The sequence below is a fragment of the Pan paniscus genome, chromosome X (assembly GCF_029289425.2).
Source record: "Pan paniscus chromosome X, NHGRI_mPanPan1-v2.0_pri, whole genome shotgun sequence".
Taxonomy (NCBI): Eukaryota; Metazoa; Chordata; class Mammalia; order Primates; family Hominidae; genus Pan; species Pan paniscus.
The window spans coordinates 63,784,004-63,802,482 of NC_073272.2; the positions used below are offsets into that span (position 1 = coordinate 63,784,004).

At 38.9% G+C, this 18,479-nt stretch overlaps 1 protein-coding gene and 1 long non-coding RNA gene across 3 annotated transcripts in view; one reads left to right on the forward strand and one right to left on the reverse strand.

The window, feature by feature from the left end:
* LOC117977762 (uncharacterized) overlaps nt 1–18,479 on the forward strand; it is a 177,410-nt gene that overhangs the window by 44,670 nt on the left and 114,261 nt on the right. The gene's annotated exons all lie outside the window — the stretch shown is intronic.
* Nucleotides 4,932–18,479, reverse strand: part of MTMR8 (myotubularin related protein 8) — a 134,851-nt gene continuing 121,303 nt past the window's right edge. Inside the window, exon 14 of the mRNA XM_003816924.5 lies at nt 4,932–17,237. Coding sequence (XP_003816972.1) covers nt 16,713–17,237 — 525 coding nt within the window. The 3' untranslated portion in view covers nt 4,932–16,712. The remainder of the gene's footprint in view (nt 17,238–18,479) is intronic.

Consider the following 18,479-nt stretch of genomic DNA (forward strand, 5'->3'; position numbering starts at 1 on the left):
TTGCCCTCAGACAGGTTAGAACATGGAAAATTAGGTCTACTCTTCTCTCTCTGGTTTGAAGGAGAGCTGGGGACTGAGCCACCTCTTCCCCAAAAGCATGTAACACCAGCAAGGTGTGGGTCAAAGGCAAGTAACAATGTCATGAAATTTCCTAGCTTTTTGAATGTGACTTTTTCTTCATTGGGCATTTGCTTGGTTTCTATTGATCTCTGACTGATTTCCAGAACTCCTATAGAGTTATATAGTTTTTAGTAGTTTCTTTTTAATGTGTTTTATGGGGGAAAGATGGCTTGAATCTTCCTAGTTCACCATTCTTCTTTAAGTTTTTAACTTTTGAAGGAAAATTTCACTGGACACAAATTTCTAGATTGGGGCTTTTCTACCTTTGATGCTTTAAATTTTTGCTTCACTACCTTCCTTCTGGCATGGCTCTGAGAAGTCCAATGTAATTCTTATCCTTGCTACTCTAAATTTAAGTTTTCTTCCCCCTCTAAAGCTCCTTTCAAGATTTTTTCTTTGTCTTTGATTTTCTGCAGTTTGAATATGATATGCCTAGGTATGGAGTTTTGGGTATTTATTCTTCTTGGAGTTCTTTGAGCTTCCTAGATCTGTGGTTTGGTGTCTATAATTACCTTTGGGAAATTCTCAGTCATTATTGCTTCAAATTTTTCTTCTCTTCATTTTTCTCTTTCTCCTTCTTCTGGTATTGTCATTACATCTTTATGTAATGTTATGCTACACTACATAAAGTTATGTTACACCTTTTCTAATTGTCCCACATTTCTTGGATATTGTTATGTCTTTCCATTTTTTTTCTTGTTGCATTTCAGCTTAGGAGGGTTCTATTAACATTTCTTTAAACTCACGGATTTTCTTTTTCCTTGGCCATGCTCAGCCTAATAGTCTATTGGTGAGCCCATCAAAGCCATTCTTCATTTCTATTACATTTGATTTGTAGCATTTAGTTTTCATTCTTTTTTTTATTATTATACTTTAAGTTTTAGGGTACATGTGCACAATATGCAGGTTAGTTACATATGTATACATGTGACATGCTGGTGCGCTGCACCCACTAACTCATCATCTAGCATTAGGTGTATCTCCCAATGCTATCCCTCCCCTCTGCCCCCACCCCACAACAGTCCCCAGAGTGTGATGTTCCCCTTCCTGTGTCCATGTTTTCTCATTGTTCAATTCCCACCTATGAGTAAGAATATGCGGTGTTTGGTTTTTTGTTCTTGCGATAGTTTACTGAGAATGATGATTTCCAATTTCATCCATGTCCCTACAAAGGACATGAACTCATCATTTTTTATGGCTGAATAGTATCCATGGTGTATATGTGCCACATTTTCTTAATCCAGTCTATCATTGTTGGACATTTGGCTTCGTTCCAAGTCTTTGCTATTGTGAATAGTGCCACAATAAACATACGTGTGCATGTGTCTTCATAGCGGCATGATTTATAGTCCTTTGGGTCTATACCCAGTAATGGGATGGCTGGGTCAAATGGTATTTCTAGTTCTAGATCCCTGAGGAATCACCACACTGACTTCCACAATGGTTGAACTAGTTTACAGTCCCACCAACAGTGTAAAAGTGTTCCTATTTCTCCACATCCTCTCCAGCATGTGTTGTTTCCTGACTTTTTAATGATTGCCATTCTAACTGGTGTGAGATGATATCTCATTGTGGTTTTGATTTGCATTTCTCTGATGGCCAGTGATGGTGAGCATTTTTTCATGTGTTTTTTGGCTGCATAAATGTCTTCTTTTGAGAAGTGTCTGCTCATGTCCTTTGCCCACTTTTTGATGGGGTTGTTTTTTTCTTGTAAATTTGTTTGAGTTCATTGTAGATTCTGGATATTAGCCCTTTGTCAGATGAGTAGGTTGCGAAAATTTTCTCCCATTTTGTGGGTTGCCTGTTCACTCTGATGGTAGTTTCTTTTGCTGTGCAGAAGCTCTTTAGTTTAATTAGATCTCATTTGTCAATTTTGGCTTTTGTTGCCATTGCTTTTGGTGTTTTAGACATGAAGTCCTTGCCCATGCCTGTGTCCTGAATGGTAATGCCTAGGTTTTCTTCTAGGGTTTTTATGGTTTTAGGTCTAACGTTTAAGTCTTTAATCCATCTTGAATTGATTTTTGTATAAGGTGTAAGGAAGGGATCCAGTTTCAGCTTTCTACATATGGCTAGCCAGTTTTCCCAGCACCATTTATTAAATAGGGAATCCTTTCCCCATTGCTTGTTTTTGTCAGGTTTGTCAAAGATCAGATAGTTGTAGATATGCGGCATTATTTCTGAGGGCTCTGTTCTGTTCCATTGATCTATATCTCTGTTTTGGTACCAGCACCATGCTGTTTTGGTTACTGTAGCCTTGTGGTATAGTTTGAAGTCAGGTAGCATGATGCCTCCAGCTTTGTTCTTTTGGCTTAGGATTGACTTGGAGATGAGGGCTCTTTTTTGGTTCCATATGAACTTGAAAATAGTTTTTTCCAATTCTGTGAAGAAAGTCATTGGTAGCTTGATGGGGATGGCATTGAATCTATAAATTACCTTGGGCAATATGGCCATTTTCACGATATTGATTCTTCCTACCCATGAGCATGGAATGTTCTTCCATTTGTTTGTATCCTCTTTTATTTCATTGAGCAGTGGTTTGTAGTTCTCCTTGAAGAGGTACTTCACATTCGTTTTCATTCTTATGTTCTTGCACACTGTCCATTTTCTTCGTTGGTCCCCTAAGTATATTAATCATAATTCTTCTAAATTCTTTCAGATATATTACCCTGTTATTATGCAGGAGCCTAACTGATGTGGTGGTAAGATATGGAGGGAATGGAGATGTTCTATTGTCCCATGATTGGGTCACAGTGTTTTAGTGGGCTTATGCCCCAGGGCTGTGACTTTCAGGAATGTTTTTTATACTTCTCCACCTGCTGTGTTGAGACAGAAAGGCTAAGTATTTTCCTCCCCCACATGTGGAAGGCTAGAGAGGACTGGAGGTGGGTATTACTCTTCTCCCAGTTCAATTAGACTGTGGCAAAACTCAAGCCAGTTACGTTCCAGTGAAGTAGTTTGATGTCAGGCCTTCTTAAGAACAGAAACCTTGGTGTATTTCAAAATGGTTACTTTCAAAATGGAATTTTCTTTTCCACTGTGAGAATCTGGTAGTGCTCTTGGTGAAGATGCTCACAAAACAATGGAGTCATCCCTAAGATGGTCTCCTGGAGGGTTTCTTTGTTTTTTGCTGTTGTTGTTTTAATTCTTAAATTTGTCCACACTGAGCCTCCAATAATTGTTCAATTTAAGTTTTCCCTACTCTTGTACTGATTCCTGTTGGAGCGTTCTGCTCATGGATTTCTGCTCTGTTTGGTAAATTGTGGTTCTTCTGTATTTACCTGTCTGTCTCTAATTTTGAGGGTAGCAGTTTGTCCTGTGAACTCTGACAGATTTAAGAAAAGTTGTTAATTTTTAGACTGTTAGCTCTTTTCTTGTTATTTGGATGGGAGTGATGAGTTCCAAGCTCTTTACATGCTAGACTGGACAGAGGAAGGTTTATGGTGTGTTTTTAAATTTTCTTTGAGACTTCCTATTTGTCCCATGGACTATTTAGAAACATGTTGTCAAAGTGTCCAGAGAGTTTTATTACTATCTTTTCATTTTTAATTTCTAGTTGTTTTACATTGTGGTCATAATGCACAGTCTGTAATGATTACACTTACTTTCGATTTGTTGAGGCTTGTTTTAGGGCCAGGATATGGTCTTTTTTTCTTTGTATATGCTCTATCTGAGCTTGAATATCTATGCTGCTGCTGAGTGTAGTACTCAATATATGTCAATTAGATTGTGTTGGGTGACTGTATTTTTCACTTCTATATTCTTTAAGAGACAGGGTCTCTGTCACTCAGCCTGGAAGGCACTGGTATGATCACAGTTCACTGCAGCCTCAAACTCCTGGACTCATGTGATCCTCCCACCTCAGCCGCCCCACTAGCTGGAACTACAGGCATGTGCCACCATACCCAGCAAATTTTGTTACTTTTTGTAGACAGGGTCTTGCTATATTGCCCAGACTGGTCTCAAACTCCTGGCTCCTGGCCACAGACAATCCTTTTGCCTTGACCTCTCAAAGTGCTGGGATCACAGGTGTGAGCCAGCATGCCTGGCCTTTCAGTTCTATATTCTTGATGATTTTCTACCTAATAGTTTTATAAGCTGGTGAGAGGTGAATGTTGGAGTCCCCAAATATAATTGTGGGTTTCTCTCTCTCATTTCACTAGTTTTTCTTTTATGTATTTTGAGATTCTGGTTTGTACACATTTAAGATTATTATGCCACTCTGATAGAGTGATCCTATAATCATTATGTTATATCCCTCTAATAACTTTTTTGCTCTAAAGTATATTTTATTAGATATTAATATAGGCAATGTTTTCCCACTCTTAATTTTGATCTACCTATGTTGTTAAATTTGAAATGATTTCTACGCATCTGTCTTTTGATTGGTGTATTTAGACCATATACATTTAAGGTAGTTGTTGGTATTTTAGCACTTAAGTCAGACATTTTAGTATTTGTTTTCTATTTATTTCCTTTGGTTCTTGTTCTCAATGTCCTGTGCGTTACTTGAACATTTGAAGGATTTCATTTAGATTTATTTATAGTGCTTCTGAATATATGTCTTTGTATAGTTTTGTAGTGGCTACTCAGGGTATTAAAACATATCTGTGTGACTTAGCCTCTGAGTATTAACGATTTACCACTCTGTGAAGTGTGGAAACCTTACATCCATTTAGGTCCCTTTATTTATTCACTTTTAAAATGCCATTGTCTTGCATACCAGATGGTGTTACAATTTAATAATCAAGTTTGATCTATAAAACTTAGGAGAATAAGTCATTGTACATACCCATATTTCTTCTCTATTGTTCCTCTTCTTTCCTGATACTTTATTTTTTCTTCTTTCATTATTTCCTTTCTGTTTGAAGAATTTCATTTAGCCAATCTCTAAGAGTAGGTCTGCAAGCAACAAATTCTTTTAGTTTTCCTTCAACTGAGGATATCTTTATTTCCCATTTATTCCTGAAAGATAGTTTAACTGATAATGCAATTTGAAGCTGATAGTTTTTTGTTTGTTTCCTGTCAGCAGTTAAAAACTTTTGTCCCATTTTTTTTTTTCTGGCTTTCAGTTTCACATGAGAAATCCACTTTCATTTGATATTCTCCTGTCAATAATACATCATCTTTCTCTGGGTGTTTTCAATAATTTTCTTTCTTTTTAGTTGTCAGAAGTTTAATTATCATGTATCCTGGTGTGAGTCTTTTGGTGGTTTGCTCCCTTTAGGGTTTGCTCAGCTTCTTGAATCTATAGGTTTGTATCTTTCACTAAATTTGGAAATTTTTCGGCCATTATTTCTTCAAAGACTCTTTCAGCCCTGCTCTCTTCCTCCTTTCTTGAACTCCAAATATATGAATGGTTTTTAAATTTAAATTTAATTATTTTTTGATTACACAAGACCCTGATGCTTGATTTTTTTTTGTTTTCTCCTTTTATAAGACTGGGTAAATTCCATTTATATATCCTCAAGTTCACTGATTCTCTTATCTGTTATCTTATCTGTTATCACCATTCTACTAGGAGCTCATCCAGTGAGTTTTTTGTTTCTCTTGTTATTGTTACTGGTGGAGGAGATCCAAGTTATCCCAAGTTACCAGTGGCATATTCGAATGGGTCTGCAGCAACTTCAGTCTTCCTCAGTAGAAAGAATTTGACTGAGGGGGCATAAAGCAGAAGCAGAGACCAAGGCAAGTTTCAGAGCAGGAGTGGAAGTTTATTTAAGAAGCTTTAGAACAGTAAGGAAAAAAAGGAAAGGAAAGAAGGAAAGTACAACTTAGAAGAGAGCCAAGTTGGTGACTTGAACAACCAAGTGCACAGCTTGACCTCTTGACTTGGGGCTTTATATGCTGGCATACTTCCAGGATTTTATTGGGAAGCTGCTGATCAGTTTTAGGTGTTTTCTAGCTATTAGGAGAGTGCCTTTCCCTGGCACCGGCTGTGAACAATTATTACTTTAGAGAAACTGTTAACCACTTGACCATCAGCTGAAGGTCACCCAACACTCCTGGTGTGTGTGGGGGGGAGCCCTGTCCTGCCCTGCTCATACCTGATTAGTTACCTACTGTAACATTATTGCATCTTTCACTTGTACTATTTCCATTTCATTTGGTTCCTTTTTTTTTTTTTTTGAGTCAAGGCCTCACTCTGTCACCCAGGCTGGAGTGTAGTGGTGCGATCACAGCTCACTGTAGCCTCAACCTCCTCAGCTCAAGTGATCCTCCCACCACAGCTTCCCGAGTAGCTAGGACTACAGGCTCACACCAACATGCCCAGTTAATTTTTGTATTTTCTGTAGAGAAGGGGGGTTTCACCATGTTGCCCAGGCTGGTCTCAAACTCCTGGGCTCAAGCAATCAGGGGACCATGCCCCACTTTCATTTGGTTCTCTTTTTTTTTTCTTTTGATGGAGTCTCGTTCTGTCACCCAGGCTGGAGAGCACTGGCATGATCTTGGGTCACTGCAACATCTGCCTCTTGGGTTCAAGCAAATCTCCTGTCTCAGCCTCCTGAGTAGCTGGGACTACAGGCGCACACCACCACACCCGGCTAATTTTTGTACTTTTAGTAGAGATGGGGTTTCACCAAATTGGTCAGGCTGGTCTCTAACTCCTGACCTCAGGTGATCCACCTACCTCGGCCTCCCAAAGTGCTGGGATTACAGGTGTGAGCCACCGTGCCCATCCTCATTTGGTTCTGTTTAAAAATAACTTTTATTTCTTTGCTGAAATTTTCCATTTTTTCATTTGTTTCAAAGGATTTTTTATTCCTTTTTGAATCTTTTTATGATAGCAGTTTTAAAATCCTAGTAATTCCAACATCTGATTTATCTCAGTGTCAACGTTACTCGATTGTCTTTTCTTACTTAAATTGTGAGTTTTCTATTATATCCTGGACATTTTGTCTATTCTGTTAGGAGTCTCTATTTAAACTTTCTATTTTAGCAGGCAGTCATCTTGTCTAGCCGTAGCATGCAGATCCTCTCCTACTTTTGTCAGCTATCATTCCAGGGAAGTTGTTTTTGAAAGCTTTTTGGTGCTGTTTTGGTCTGATTGGTTTGTCTGTTGCCACTGGGGTTCCTCCTGTTTTCTGCTTGTGCTGCCTGAGGGGAGCAGAAATGGTTTCCCTAGGCCTGTTGCCCAATGTCTCTCAGTTGGGCATAGAACTTTCAGACTTGCAGTGACAAAGAGGCTTCCCTGCCTAGTCCCTTGTTTTGACAGGGTCCGCATCTGGCTGTGGAGATGAAGTGGTCGTCCTGGGATAAGCACTTGTGGCAGGGCCTCTTTTGCTGATGTCTCCTGGTTGCCCATGTCTCTGAGTAGGAAAGGGTAGAGATGGAGAGCCCTTCGCCTGGCTGCTTATTGTTAGTGGGGAATGCGGGAGTTCTTGATGTCTTGATTAATCTCCCTTGATGATGCTGTCAGGCTCACCTCTTGTTGGAGGGAATCCTGCTTGATCTAGGGGAAGAATAAGCCTACCTGGGCTGCCTTCTTTTGTTAGGCTGGGGGTCAAGAAATACCCAGCCTGGACTGCCACCTTGTTGGGTGACAGGACATAAAACATCTTGCTGCTGTGTTGTTACTCCAGCCCTGGGATCCCAAAACAGCTCTCCTTCATACCACCTTTCAGAGTTCTCCTTTGGTTGCCACTTATGTTATTTCCAGGCCTTATGGTTGTACTTAGTGGGAAGGAATAGTGAGAAATGAATCTACACTGTCTTGTCTGGACTGGAAGTCCAATCAATCAATAGGGTTTTAGAGTATGAAATTCTCAAGATAGACAATATTTTAGTCAGTCTTTTGTTTCAGTAGCCTACATACTAGCTTGGTGACTTTGAACAGGACTTCAGTTATTTCATCCACACAACATATATTTAAAGCTCCCAGCCCAAGACCTGGCACAGATGAACCACTCAATAGGTATTCAGTCTTTTCCTAGAAATCACCTAGTTCAAACCACCTGTCTTAAATATAAGGTAACAGAGGCCTAGAGAAACAAGGTAGCCTTTCAATTGTGCTGTGCCTTGCGTATATACCCAAGTAGCATTTTCCTCCCAAAGGCCAAAAGCATACTCCATTAATTCTTGATTTTGTTCCTTACTTCTATATGTAGTTCTAGTTCAGTTGGACAGGATTTGAAGATTGAAACTAATAATACCAATTTATATTTGAAAAGTACTTCCAAATTTCCAAAATTGCAATTTCCCTTGGTTGTCACAATCACAGCATGAGACTGGCAGGGTAGAGATTATTCCTGTTTTGCAAATAAGGAAGCACAGTAAGTCAGGGGGCTGACTAATCCAGAAGTGCTTTCTCATTTAGGGGCTTCCTTTGACACCCTCTCTCCTGTGAAACTAGGCCTTTACTGAATGACAGGAGGCTGTGAACATAGTTGATTTCAGAGTGCCCAGCTTGCCACACCCTCAGCCACAGCTAACACAGTGCATTACCTTGGGACTGCAGAGTGAATAAATTCCAAGATCAGGCTTATGTTCTGTACAAAGTACCATGAAAATTTAGAGCTCAAATTACCCTTAGGGTTTGATATGGTTTGGATCTGCGTTCTCACCCAAATCTCATGTTCAATTGTAATCCCCGGTGTTGGAGGTGGGGATCCTTCATTAATGGTTTAGCATCATCCACTTGGTGTTGTTCTCCTGATAGTGAGTTCTTGTGAGATCTGGTTGTTTAAAAGTGTGTAGCACCTCCCTCTTCACTCTCCTGCTCCTGCTCCAGCCATGTGAGATGCCTCACTCCCACTTTGCCTTATGCCCTGATTGTAAGTTTTCCCGAGGCCTCCTCAGAAGCCAAGCAGATGCCAGCACCATGCTTCCTGGACAGCCTGCGGAACTGTGAGCCAATTAAACCTCTTTTCTTGATAAATTACTCACTCTCAGGTATTTCTTTATAGCAATGGGAGAAAGGACTAATACAGAGTTTGTTGGTTAAAAAAAAAATCCTACCAGAATAGATGAAATTGCCCATCTGTATAGGTCACCTCAGGGAAGGCGGTTACCTCAAATTAGAAAGCAGGTTGCTGAATTCTAACCAATGAAAATAGGGTATAGCTCAGAAAGGCAAGATTGAAATTTGATATAGAAGAAGGCTGTAGCGTGTTTAACAATAGGAGGGTGGTTGAATAAACTATAGCTCATATAGTGAGATACTATGTGGCCATTAAAATAGCAAAATAAACCTATATTTATAGAAATGGAAAGATGTTCAAAATTAAGTGAGACTATTACATAAGAGTGAACAGTACAGTCCTATTTTGTTCTCTGCATGTAGATTTCTCCCTGCATAGAAAAATTATGATGTCTTCTTTTTTGGTTCTCGATATTTTAAAAACATTCTATAATGAACAAAGATTTATTGGTTAATTTAGCATAATATATTATATTATAATCTGACTGTCTAAAGACAATATGTCAAGAGTAGGAAGGGGCTGAATAGAGTTGAAAAAAGAAGCATAAGAGTGAGAACTTGTCAGTGTAATCAGCAGCATCAGGGCTGAAAGTAGGAGGAGGCTGACTAATGCATTTTGACTGTTTTTATGTGCCAGGGACTTTACCAGGTAGTACTTTACATGTTAGCTCTGTTAACTTGCACAACGACCCTGTGTGGTAGGTACAATTATCATTCCCATTTTATAGATAAGACGTCTAAGGCTGAGAGAGAGAAAATGACTTGCCCAAAACCACTGGGCCAGTGAATGGCAGAGCCAGGACTAGAACGCAGGTCTCTCTGTGTTCTACCCACTAGAGGCCCAGATCACATAGTCCCCAGAGAGGGAAGCTCTTTTGAGGCCTGGAGGAAATAACCCCCAAGTTCATGAGTGAGAATTCTTGCTGGGAGAGGGGGCAGTGGGGGCAGGAGAGAAGGCCCTGAAAGAGGATGAAGAGCTTGGTCTGTAAACAGGTCTGTCCCCAATGTGAATGAACAAACTGGTATACTGTCAGCGCTCTTTTGTGAGTTAAGTTGGTGTCAGTCTTGCCCTCACAGCTGGTCACTGACAGTGCTCTTCAGAACCAGGTGCCCTGATACCTTTCTTGTCTTATTTTAACATCAACAGAGAGTATTTTAACCTACCTGTGGTTCATCTGTTGAGGCTAGGTCAGCGTACCATTTTTGGAGGTATGCCATCTTTTCTTTTATTTGTAGCTAATACACAGTAACCTCACACATGCAAAAGACTGAAGGTTTTTAATTTTGGATAAAAAACATGGTATCATCCAAACATTTGCAAATTGTAACACAACTGCAGTAGAGGGCCAATGATCTCTGTGGCACTGGACAAAACTGGCAGTGAACATTGTCACTGGGTCACACATCCATACCGCAGTGGTGTAACAGGCTCAAGAAAACACATGACAGGGAATTAAAGTCAATCATTCACACTGTTGTACCTTGGCAAGTTCAGACTTGAGCTGCTGTGACAGTGTCAGTCTGTAAACCTGGAGCTAATAAAAAGTCAGGTTCTCAAAGAACCTATATGGTTCAATTCTGAATTATACATCAGTTGCATGATCTTCATGCAGGTATGTGGCTGACATTAACATATTACAGATAACACTGGTCATATACTTGAATCTTACTTTTAAAGCTGCCTGATAATATATCCCAGAGAAAAGGCCAATTGCTTCACTTTGGTTTGTATCTCTGGCTTGGCATGTCCCAAAGTACTCATTAAACTTAGGTAGACAATATCAAAGTAAGAGGCTTAGCACTAAAAGAGTTTCTAATTTCTGGGACAAATCTTCTTCATCTGAATGCCCAAATAACCTATGAGACCAGATGCTACTAAAGTTCTAGTAAACACACACACATACACACATACACACACATACAAAGACACACACACACACATACACACACACACACAAATAGCTATACTATGAGTAATATTCCAAAAGGACTGAACTTGTTAGCTGTTCCTAAGCCAGAGGCATTGTCAAACTATAATATACAACATGCTCTGCTTCAGAAACAGAATATGTGCTCTGCATTCTCATTGGCATTCACAAAATGAAGACACCACCCTGTCTGCAAATGCAAGTGAAGTGGAGACTTGGCGGCACTTTATGTGAACTGGTATGGCCAAATGCATGTGAATTGGGACCAGAGGACATGGGTCTTTGAACACTGATTATCTATGACTTTGGTGTATGTTTCTCACCTGACAGGTGAGAAATCCAGTGTTGCTTCAGCAAAAGAAGCAAAAGAGAGATAAGGACTGATCTGCCTCAGGGATATATTAAGGGGAGAGAATACCACCCGTCATCCTTCACTCTCTAAAAGAAGAGAAAACCCAGGACTACATATCACAACAGAGAAAAATGTTGACAAAGAAAATACACAACTTACAGCATTCTTAAGGAAACAGTTTCTACCAGTGTAAAAGCCTTAAAAAAGAAAATATATTAGTCCCAGTACCACTTGGAAAAGACTTTTGGACCTTATTGTGAACAATTTAATCTCAAGGAGCACATGAAATTTTAAACAACCGGAATGCTGGTAATCATGGATAGGTATATACTTTTTTTGTTGAACTGGCCAGGTATATTTCTGTATTACTCTCTTCCTCCGACCCTTCCCACCTCCTTCTCCACAACTGGGATTCTGTAAAGGCTGGTGTAGAGCCCTCTAAAAAGTTAAGAGTACAAAGCCATGAAAATGGTTGAAGGGTTAATAAAGCTTTGGAAGAGAAAAAAGCTTTTAGGTTACCCCCAATGCTTTAAAAAGCACCAAGAGACAGGACACCAGACTTAATATGGAAGCCACTGGTTTCACACATGCCAACTTCCAAGCATATTTTTGTTCAGCTCCTGCAAGACCCATGGGTCTAAATGAGACAGCTGCTTTTTTATTTTTGCTTTTTTGTAATACGTTCTTTATTATTATTATTATTATTATTATTTAAGTTTTAGGGTACATGTGCACAACGTGCAGGTTTGTTACATATGTATATATATGCCATGTTGGTGTGTTGCACCCATTAACTTGTCATTTAACATTAGGTATATCTACTAATGCTATCCCTCCCCCCTCCCGACCCCACAACAGGCCCCGGTGTGTGATGTTCCCCTTCCTGTGTCCATGTGTTCTCATTGTTCAATTTCGAACTATGAGTGAGAACATGTGATGTTTGGTTTTTTGTCCTTGCAATAGTTTACTGAGAATGATGGTTTCCAGCTTCCTCCATGTCCCTACAAAGGACATGAACTCATCATTTTTTATGGCTGCATAGTATTCCATGGTGTATATGTGCCACATTTTCTTAATCCAGTCTATCATTGTTGGACATTTGGCTTGGTTCCAAGTCTTTGCTATTGTGAATAGTGCCATGATAAACATACGTGTGCATGGAGACAGCTGCTTTCAAAGCACACTTCTCTTTTGTGAAAACAGTCACAAATCGCAGAGAATGTAACATGCTTTTACTTGCATTGACATGTAAAGGAGACATGGGCTGCCAAGACTGGTGACAATACTAGTACTTCCTATTTAAGGGGAAGGCAAAGACTGTCAGTATCACAGCCAGGGAATCAGAGAAGACATGTTTTATAGGGCTTGAAAAGTAAGTTTTTTGCTTTTGTTTTTTGCTTTGGAAAAGTTTCTATGCCACCACCAAATACTTTGAAATCACAACTGCTTTTAAAAGGACAAGAAAACAAGAGTCCGTTATGACCTCACATCTTTCCATTTGTCTGTTTTTGCCTGACAGCTCAACCATTTCTTCACAGTATATTTAAAAAAAAAAAAAAAGGAATAACATGTAAGGCTTAAGCCTTGTCTTTCTATTTGTTTTTAAATGTGTACATAAAAAGGCAGGTTTAGATTTGGCACTTAGAATAAAGCAACCAGATTTGGTTGGAATCATATCTGTCTGTATCATACAAAGAATTCTCAGAGTGAGACGCCTAAAGGTGGGGTAAAGATTTGGTTTAGATATCACTAAATCATACACATTGGAAATTAATAAAGTGAGAATTATCTTCCTAGGTATAAACCAATCTGGACTACAGTAAACCCCTTTTGAGAAGGATATTTTAACATAAAGGTAATTTACATTACCCTACACAATTGTTTAGAAAAAGGACACTTAATGAAATACTCTCATAGAAAGATTTCCCAATAGTATATCAAAGCCTAATTACCATCAAGAAGAGTTGGGTGTTTAATAAAAGCCAGTATGTAACAAAGAACTGACATGATCATCTTTAGTTATTAAACTTCTCTTTCTACTAAATTAAGACCAAGCTTAAATAGTTACCAATTAGGTTTGAAAAGCACCTCTTAAAAAGACTTGGATTCCTTTTGGCTGGAAGTGTTCTGAGAAAGGTCTCACTTCCAGTGAAGTGTGAGGGGTATCTTAGACAAAAGGTGTTTCATGCATGTTGGCAGGCAATGACAACTGACTTGCTGGTAATTGAACATAATTTCTAAGGGTACTTTCCAAAGATACACATGTCTAATATATGCACCATAAGCTTTAGATTCTTGTAGTTAGTTCTATATAGAGTTTCAGGTTTTCTTTCATAAAGCAAACCTTATTCGTGAATTTATTCTTTAAAACGTCAAACTGTTAGCTGTTATTTGTTACTTAAAATTGTTTTATTTATTACTGTGATAAATCTGTCATTCCATAAACTAAGTAAATAATTAATGAATTTTTAAAACGGTGGCCACAGTAGAATCTGAGCATGGTCACAAGCACAGGAACAGAGCCTGCCTCATGCATAGAAAAGATAAGCAGTAACCCCAGGCCTGTGAAACCTGTGTAGAAAGTAGGCAGAGGTCAGATTAGTGGATGACAGTGGCAGGTGGTTAAATGCCTTCCTATTTAAGTAGAGTAGTCACATGAGAATGGAATTTCTGCTTGGGGAACTGGAAAGGTAGGACAGTGGGTGAAGGGAGTCACATTTCTTTCACAGGATAGGTGCTATATCAGAGTATGAAGTGAAAGCCATTAATAGATCATCTTTTCTAGTATTCCTGGCAACTTGCCTTAAAGAGTCTCCTCACTATTGCTGGGCTCCTACCTATAGATAGCTAATCTGCTTTTAATAGTGTGTAAATACCTGGATTCCATCTTTTTCTTCTCTCAGATTTTTAAATTCAACTGTAAAACTAAAAGGTGTTTGGTGTTGAGAATAAATAGTTGATTTTCATGCAGTTTATTTTTTAAGTTCTGTATATTTTATACGTAAGCAATAATGTAGCATGTTGGGGAATAAAAATATCAAAGACCAAACAAATTGACCTCACAGATTTTGAGACTGAGATTGATCCCATGGCCTTAGATAATTAACAAAATAATCCAGTCTTTTAAAAATGTTGTTTTCGCTTTTGGAAATACCAGGGTTGTGGTTTACTACTTCTTAGTTTAGAATTATATTGAAAAGACCTTCCTTTCACTATTGACTAATTTTGTTTTTGATCTAAGACATAAGATTAGGTACTGTGTACTGTCCCTGTACAGACCTTTAGGAATAAATCAAGACTCTTTAGTTTTTTATAGAATTTGCAAAAACTACTACGTCTTGCCATTTACCTTTTTACTTTCAGCTTCCCTGAAAACTAAACACACTCTATCCAGAACATCATGCTAGTTAATAAACTGCAAAATACAGATTGAGATATGGGAGAAAGATCTGGGAGCAAGATCCAGAATGGCTCACTGGAGGCAGATTGGTACCATCATCCTTTTTGGCAACTTCCTTCACAAAGCCAGGAGTAGTTGTAGCCTCCAGATTAAAATGGTGTGCACAAACCCCATTTTTTTCCCCAAAAGAAGTCAAATGACAACTGGCAACATCTGATAATTTAGGTTATATAAAGCAAGGACTAAAGCATGGAAAGAGGAGGACCAGAGAGATTAAAAAAAAAGGAAATCGTCTTGATGCTTTAAAATTATAAGATCAAGGCAGCTATCAAGAATATGTAAGTAAAATATGGCCCTTATTTATTAATGGGAAAGACCCAAATAAATTAGGAGTTATTCAAAAACAAAAAATTTACCAAGAGGAAGTAAATAGAAAAATGACTCCTGCTTACATATAAAAAAAGACAACCAAAATGATTTAGAGTTCTTCCACTAAAGAGGATGTTTTGGGTCTACAGTTTACAGCTAGAGATAAGAAATCAAGGAGCTATCCTGGCACTCCTCTCCTATATTTAAATTAAACCCTTAAAAGGCACCTCTTTCTTTCAAAGGAAAGCACCTAATGAGGTAATCCTTTAGAGATTTCTATGTGCACAACTGGATGTGATAATCAAGGGATGCCTCTTTAAGTCATCTAATGTTTTAGCTTAAGCCAAATATAGAGTATTTGGAACAGATTTTGGGTGAACACCTGGATTCTGTTGGCATTAAGAGTTCTGGAATTGCTGAGAATATACAGAGCATGACCCAAACTGACTGAGGCCTATCCTACTCTCAGTATGTGGAAGTAGCAAAATCATGACTGAATATCCAATAGGACAGATGAAAAACCCATCAAGTGTATCAACCCCTAGGAGAAAAACTGGTGTTTAAATAAAAATACATCCTTTTCCCCAGAAGTATCTGGATCTGCTATCAGAATGGACTTTTTTCAAAACTGTACATTAGCACAAGGTGATAAACCTACTAGATTTAAAAGTAGTGACAATTGTGTCTAAAAAATCTACAAACCTCATGTGATATCTAGATAAGCAAAACCACTTGTCTTCATAAAAAGAAGACCTAAAAAGGGTCCTATTTTGCACAAACCCAGATGGGCACACAGACCATGTCTCAGTCTGAGTCTGAAGCACTGAGATTTTCAGTTACTTCCTGAACTGATGCAATTAATGTTACTAATTCAAACCCCATTAATTTGAAATTTATAATTTTAGACTGTAGTGGATTCAAGTTTACCTATGGGCTATCTATGAAAAAAGGAATTGGCTAAGTATTATAACAAGACCTAGCTGGGGTGTGGGTTGGGGAAAGCAAGTGTTGTAACTTAAGAAAACTTTCCTTACATGTTTCAAACCACCAAGCACCCATGCACTCATGCTAACAATTAAGCATCATTTTGATTTCCTTCTCAGGAAAATATTGTATGTCTCCATTGGCAATAATGTTAGCTAACATCCCATGACTAAGCATACCTGAAAGTAAAATTTTCTTTTAATTTATTCTGCAATTCACAGTTACCTGCTGTATACCATCTCTCCATACCCTCAAAAGGGTCATTATTGACCATTGTGACAATATTTCCACTTCACTTTCACATTACAGCAGTGAGGATAGAAAATAGGGCAGGTCGATCATTAAGGAAAACAGACAGTAGAACCAGCTTAATATGTGTCTCAGCTGAGAGGCAACATTTCTACAGTTAAATCCCATTTTAGAACAATAACATATTATTTCTCTTGCCTACACTCTGTACTGCTTAATATGAACATATTGGTCACTTAATCAGTAAAGTAATTCCCTTCCAGACTTAAGTGGGGAGAGGGGTGCCCTGGCTTCACCCACTTAAACCAATTGGAAAAGCAGCATAGCCCTCTCTGGGACAAGAATCATTGTAGCTGCTGTAGGTATACCTAGCATGGAAGATGAGTAACTAACTCACTGATGCTTGGAGTAGTCTGCCTCCTTGGTGCTGGCCTTGGAGATGCCTGTGTCCCCCAAGATGCCCATGTCCCCAGAGAAACCCCTGGCCTCAGAAATACCCAAGTTTCCAGAGATGCCAGTGGCCTCAGAGATGTCCATGGCCCCACAGATTCCTAAGTCTTCGGAGAAGCCCGTAGCCTCAAAGGTGCTCATGTCTCCAGAGATGCCCATGGCCTCAGAGATGCCTGTCCCTCCAGAGATGCCCACATCCCCAGAGATATTTATGGCCCTAAGGCTGCCCACAATCTCACAACAGTTATGGTGGAGGTCTGCACACTGGCTTTTTACTTGATCCATCTGAGCTCGGAGGCCTCCTTCCCTGGATAGGGTGCCATTCTCCATCAGGGTATTCAGGTCTCCATTGATACCCATAAAGCCAAGAGGATTGGTCAAAGGACTTCCCAGATGCTGGGATAATATGTTTCCTAATTGAGAGCAGGTACAGATCTCTTCTGGTGGCTCATCACGGACTTTTAGTTTCTGCCTCAGGAGCAAGAAAGGGTTGAGAAGAATTAGAAACAGGAGAAAAACTAGGCAAACATTACCTTGATCTGCAGAGATCCTATTGCTGTCACTTATAATGGTAGCAAATGACCTTTTGCTCACCCCTCCCCCACAACATCTTTCCCTCATCACATGCCATAGTACTTTAGAAGCCCTAACATTGAAGAATCTCAAAGGTCTTATATCTATAAAAGTCCTCTTTTATGATAAGTGCAATTTTGTTCATGAGATGGGGAGAGGGCAGGGGAAAACATCACTAATATTTATTGAATACCTCTATGTGCTAGGCACTTTACACACAGTATTTCCTTTTATCCTTATAATAAACCTATTAGTTTAGGTATTAGCTATATTTTACAGATGAAGAAACTGAGGCTCAGAGAAGTTAAGTAAGTCACCCAAATTCGCACATGTACAAAGTAAAGAACTGGGATCTGACCCTGCATCTGCCTGATGCCAAAGTCTATGACCTGTCGTCTACATCATGCTACCTCTAACAGATATTTTCACTTTCAGAGATAATATAATGATTCACTGATACTTCACAACAGTGATTCTTTGGGGTCATACGTCCCCATTGAAAATCTGATGAAAATTATGGACCTTCTCTTCAGAAAAATGCATACATTTTTCTGAAGGTGGTGGGGGGAGTCTTTTAAACTTTTCATGTTTTACCTTGTTGTATTCTGTATTTTCTAACTTAACACTTATATTGTCTTTAAAAAAAAAGTCAACAGGGTTGTCTGGGTGATATTATCAGCAGCTTTGTTTTTCTGCTCTGTATTAAAAAAAGAAAGTTAATAACACACATATATAAAAACACATACACACTTCAAAAGGAAGTCTTTCTAGAGTGATCTGAGTATATGTGAAATGAATCTGATTCTCTCTCAAGAGTCAGGCAGGGATAAGTGAGAGGGCTGGGTCAATAATAGGGCACCTTTCCTGGCCTTGTGGAAGAATCTGCTAGTAGCTAAAAGAGGAGCCGTTAAGAAGAAGTTTCTCTACTACATCTAATCTACTTAGGACTGGGCCTTCTCGGGGATGCATGTTTCCTACGATTTTAACTTATGCTTTAGTTTGCCCCCCTCCACCTTTTAAAAAAATGGAACCAAGTAACTGGCTGTTGCCTCCCAAGAGGACATTAAAAAGTTTGGGATCTGATGTAATCACAACACATTTATTTTCACAATAAAATGACATTTGTTTACTTACAGG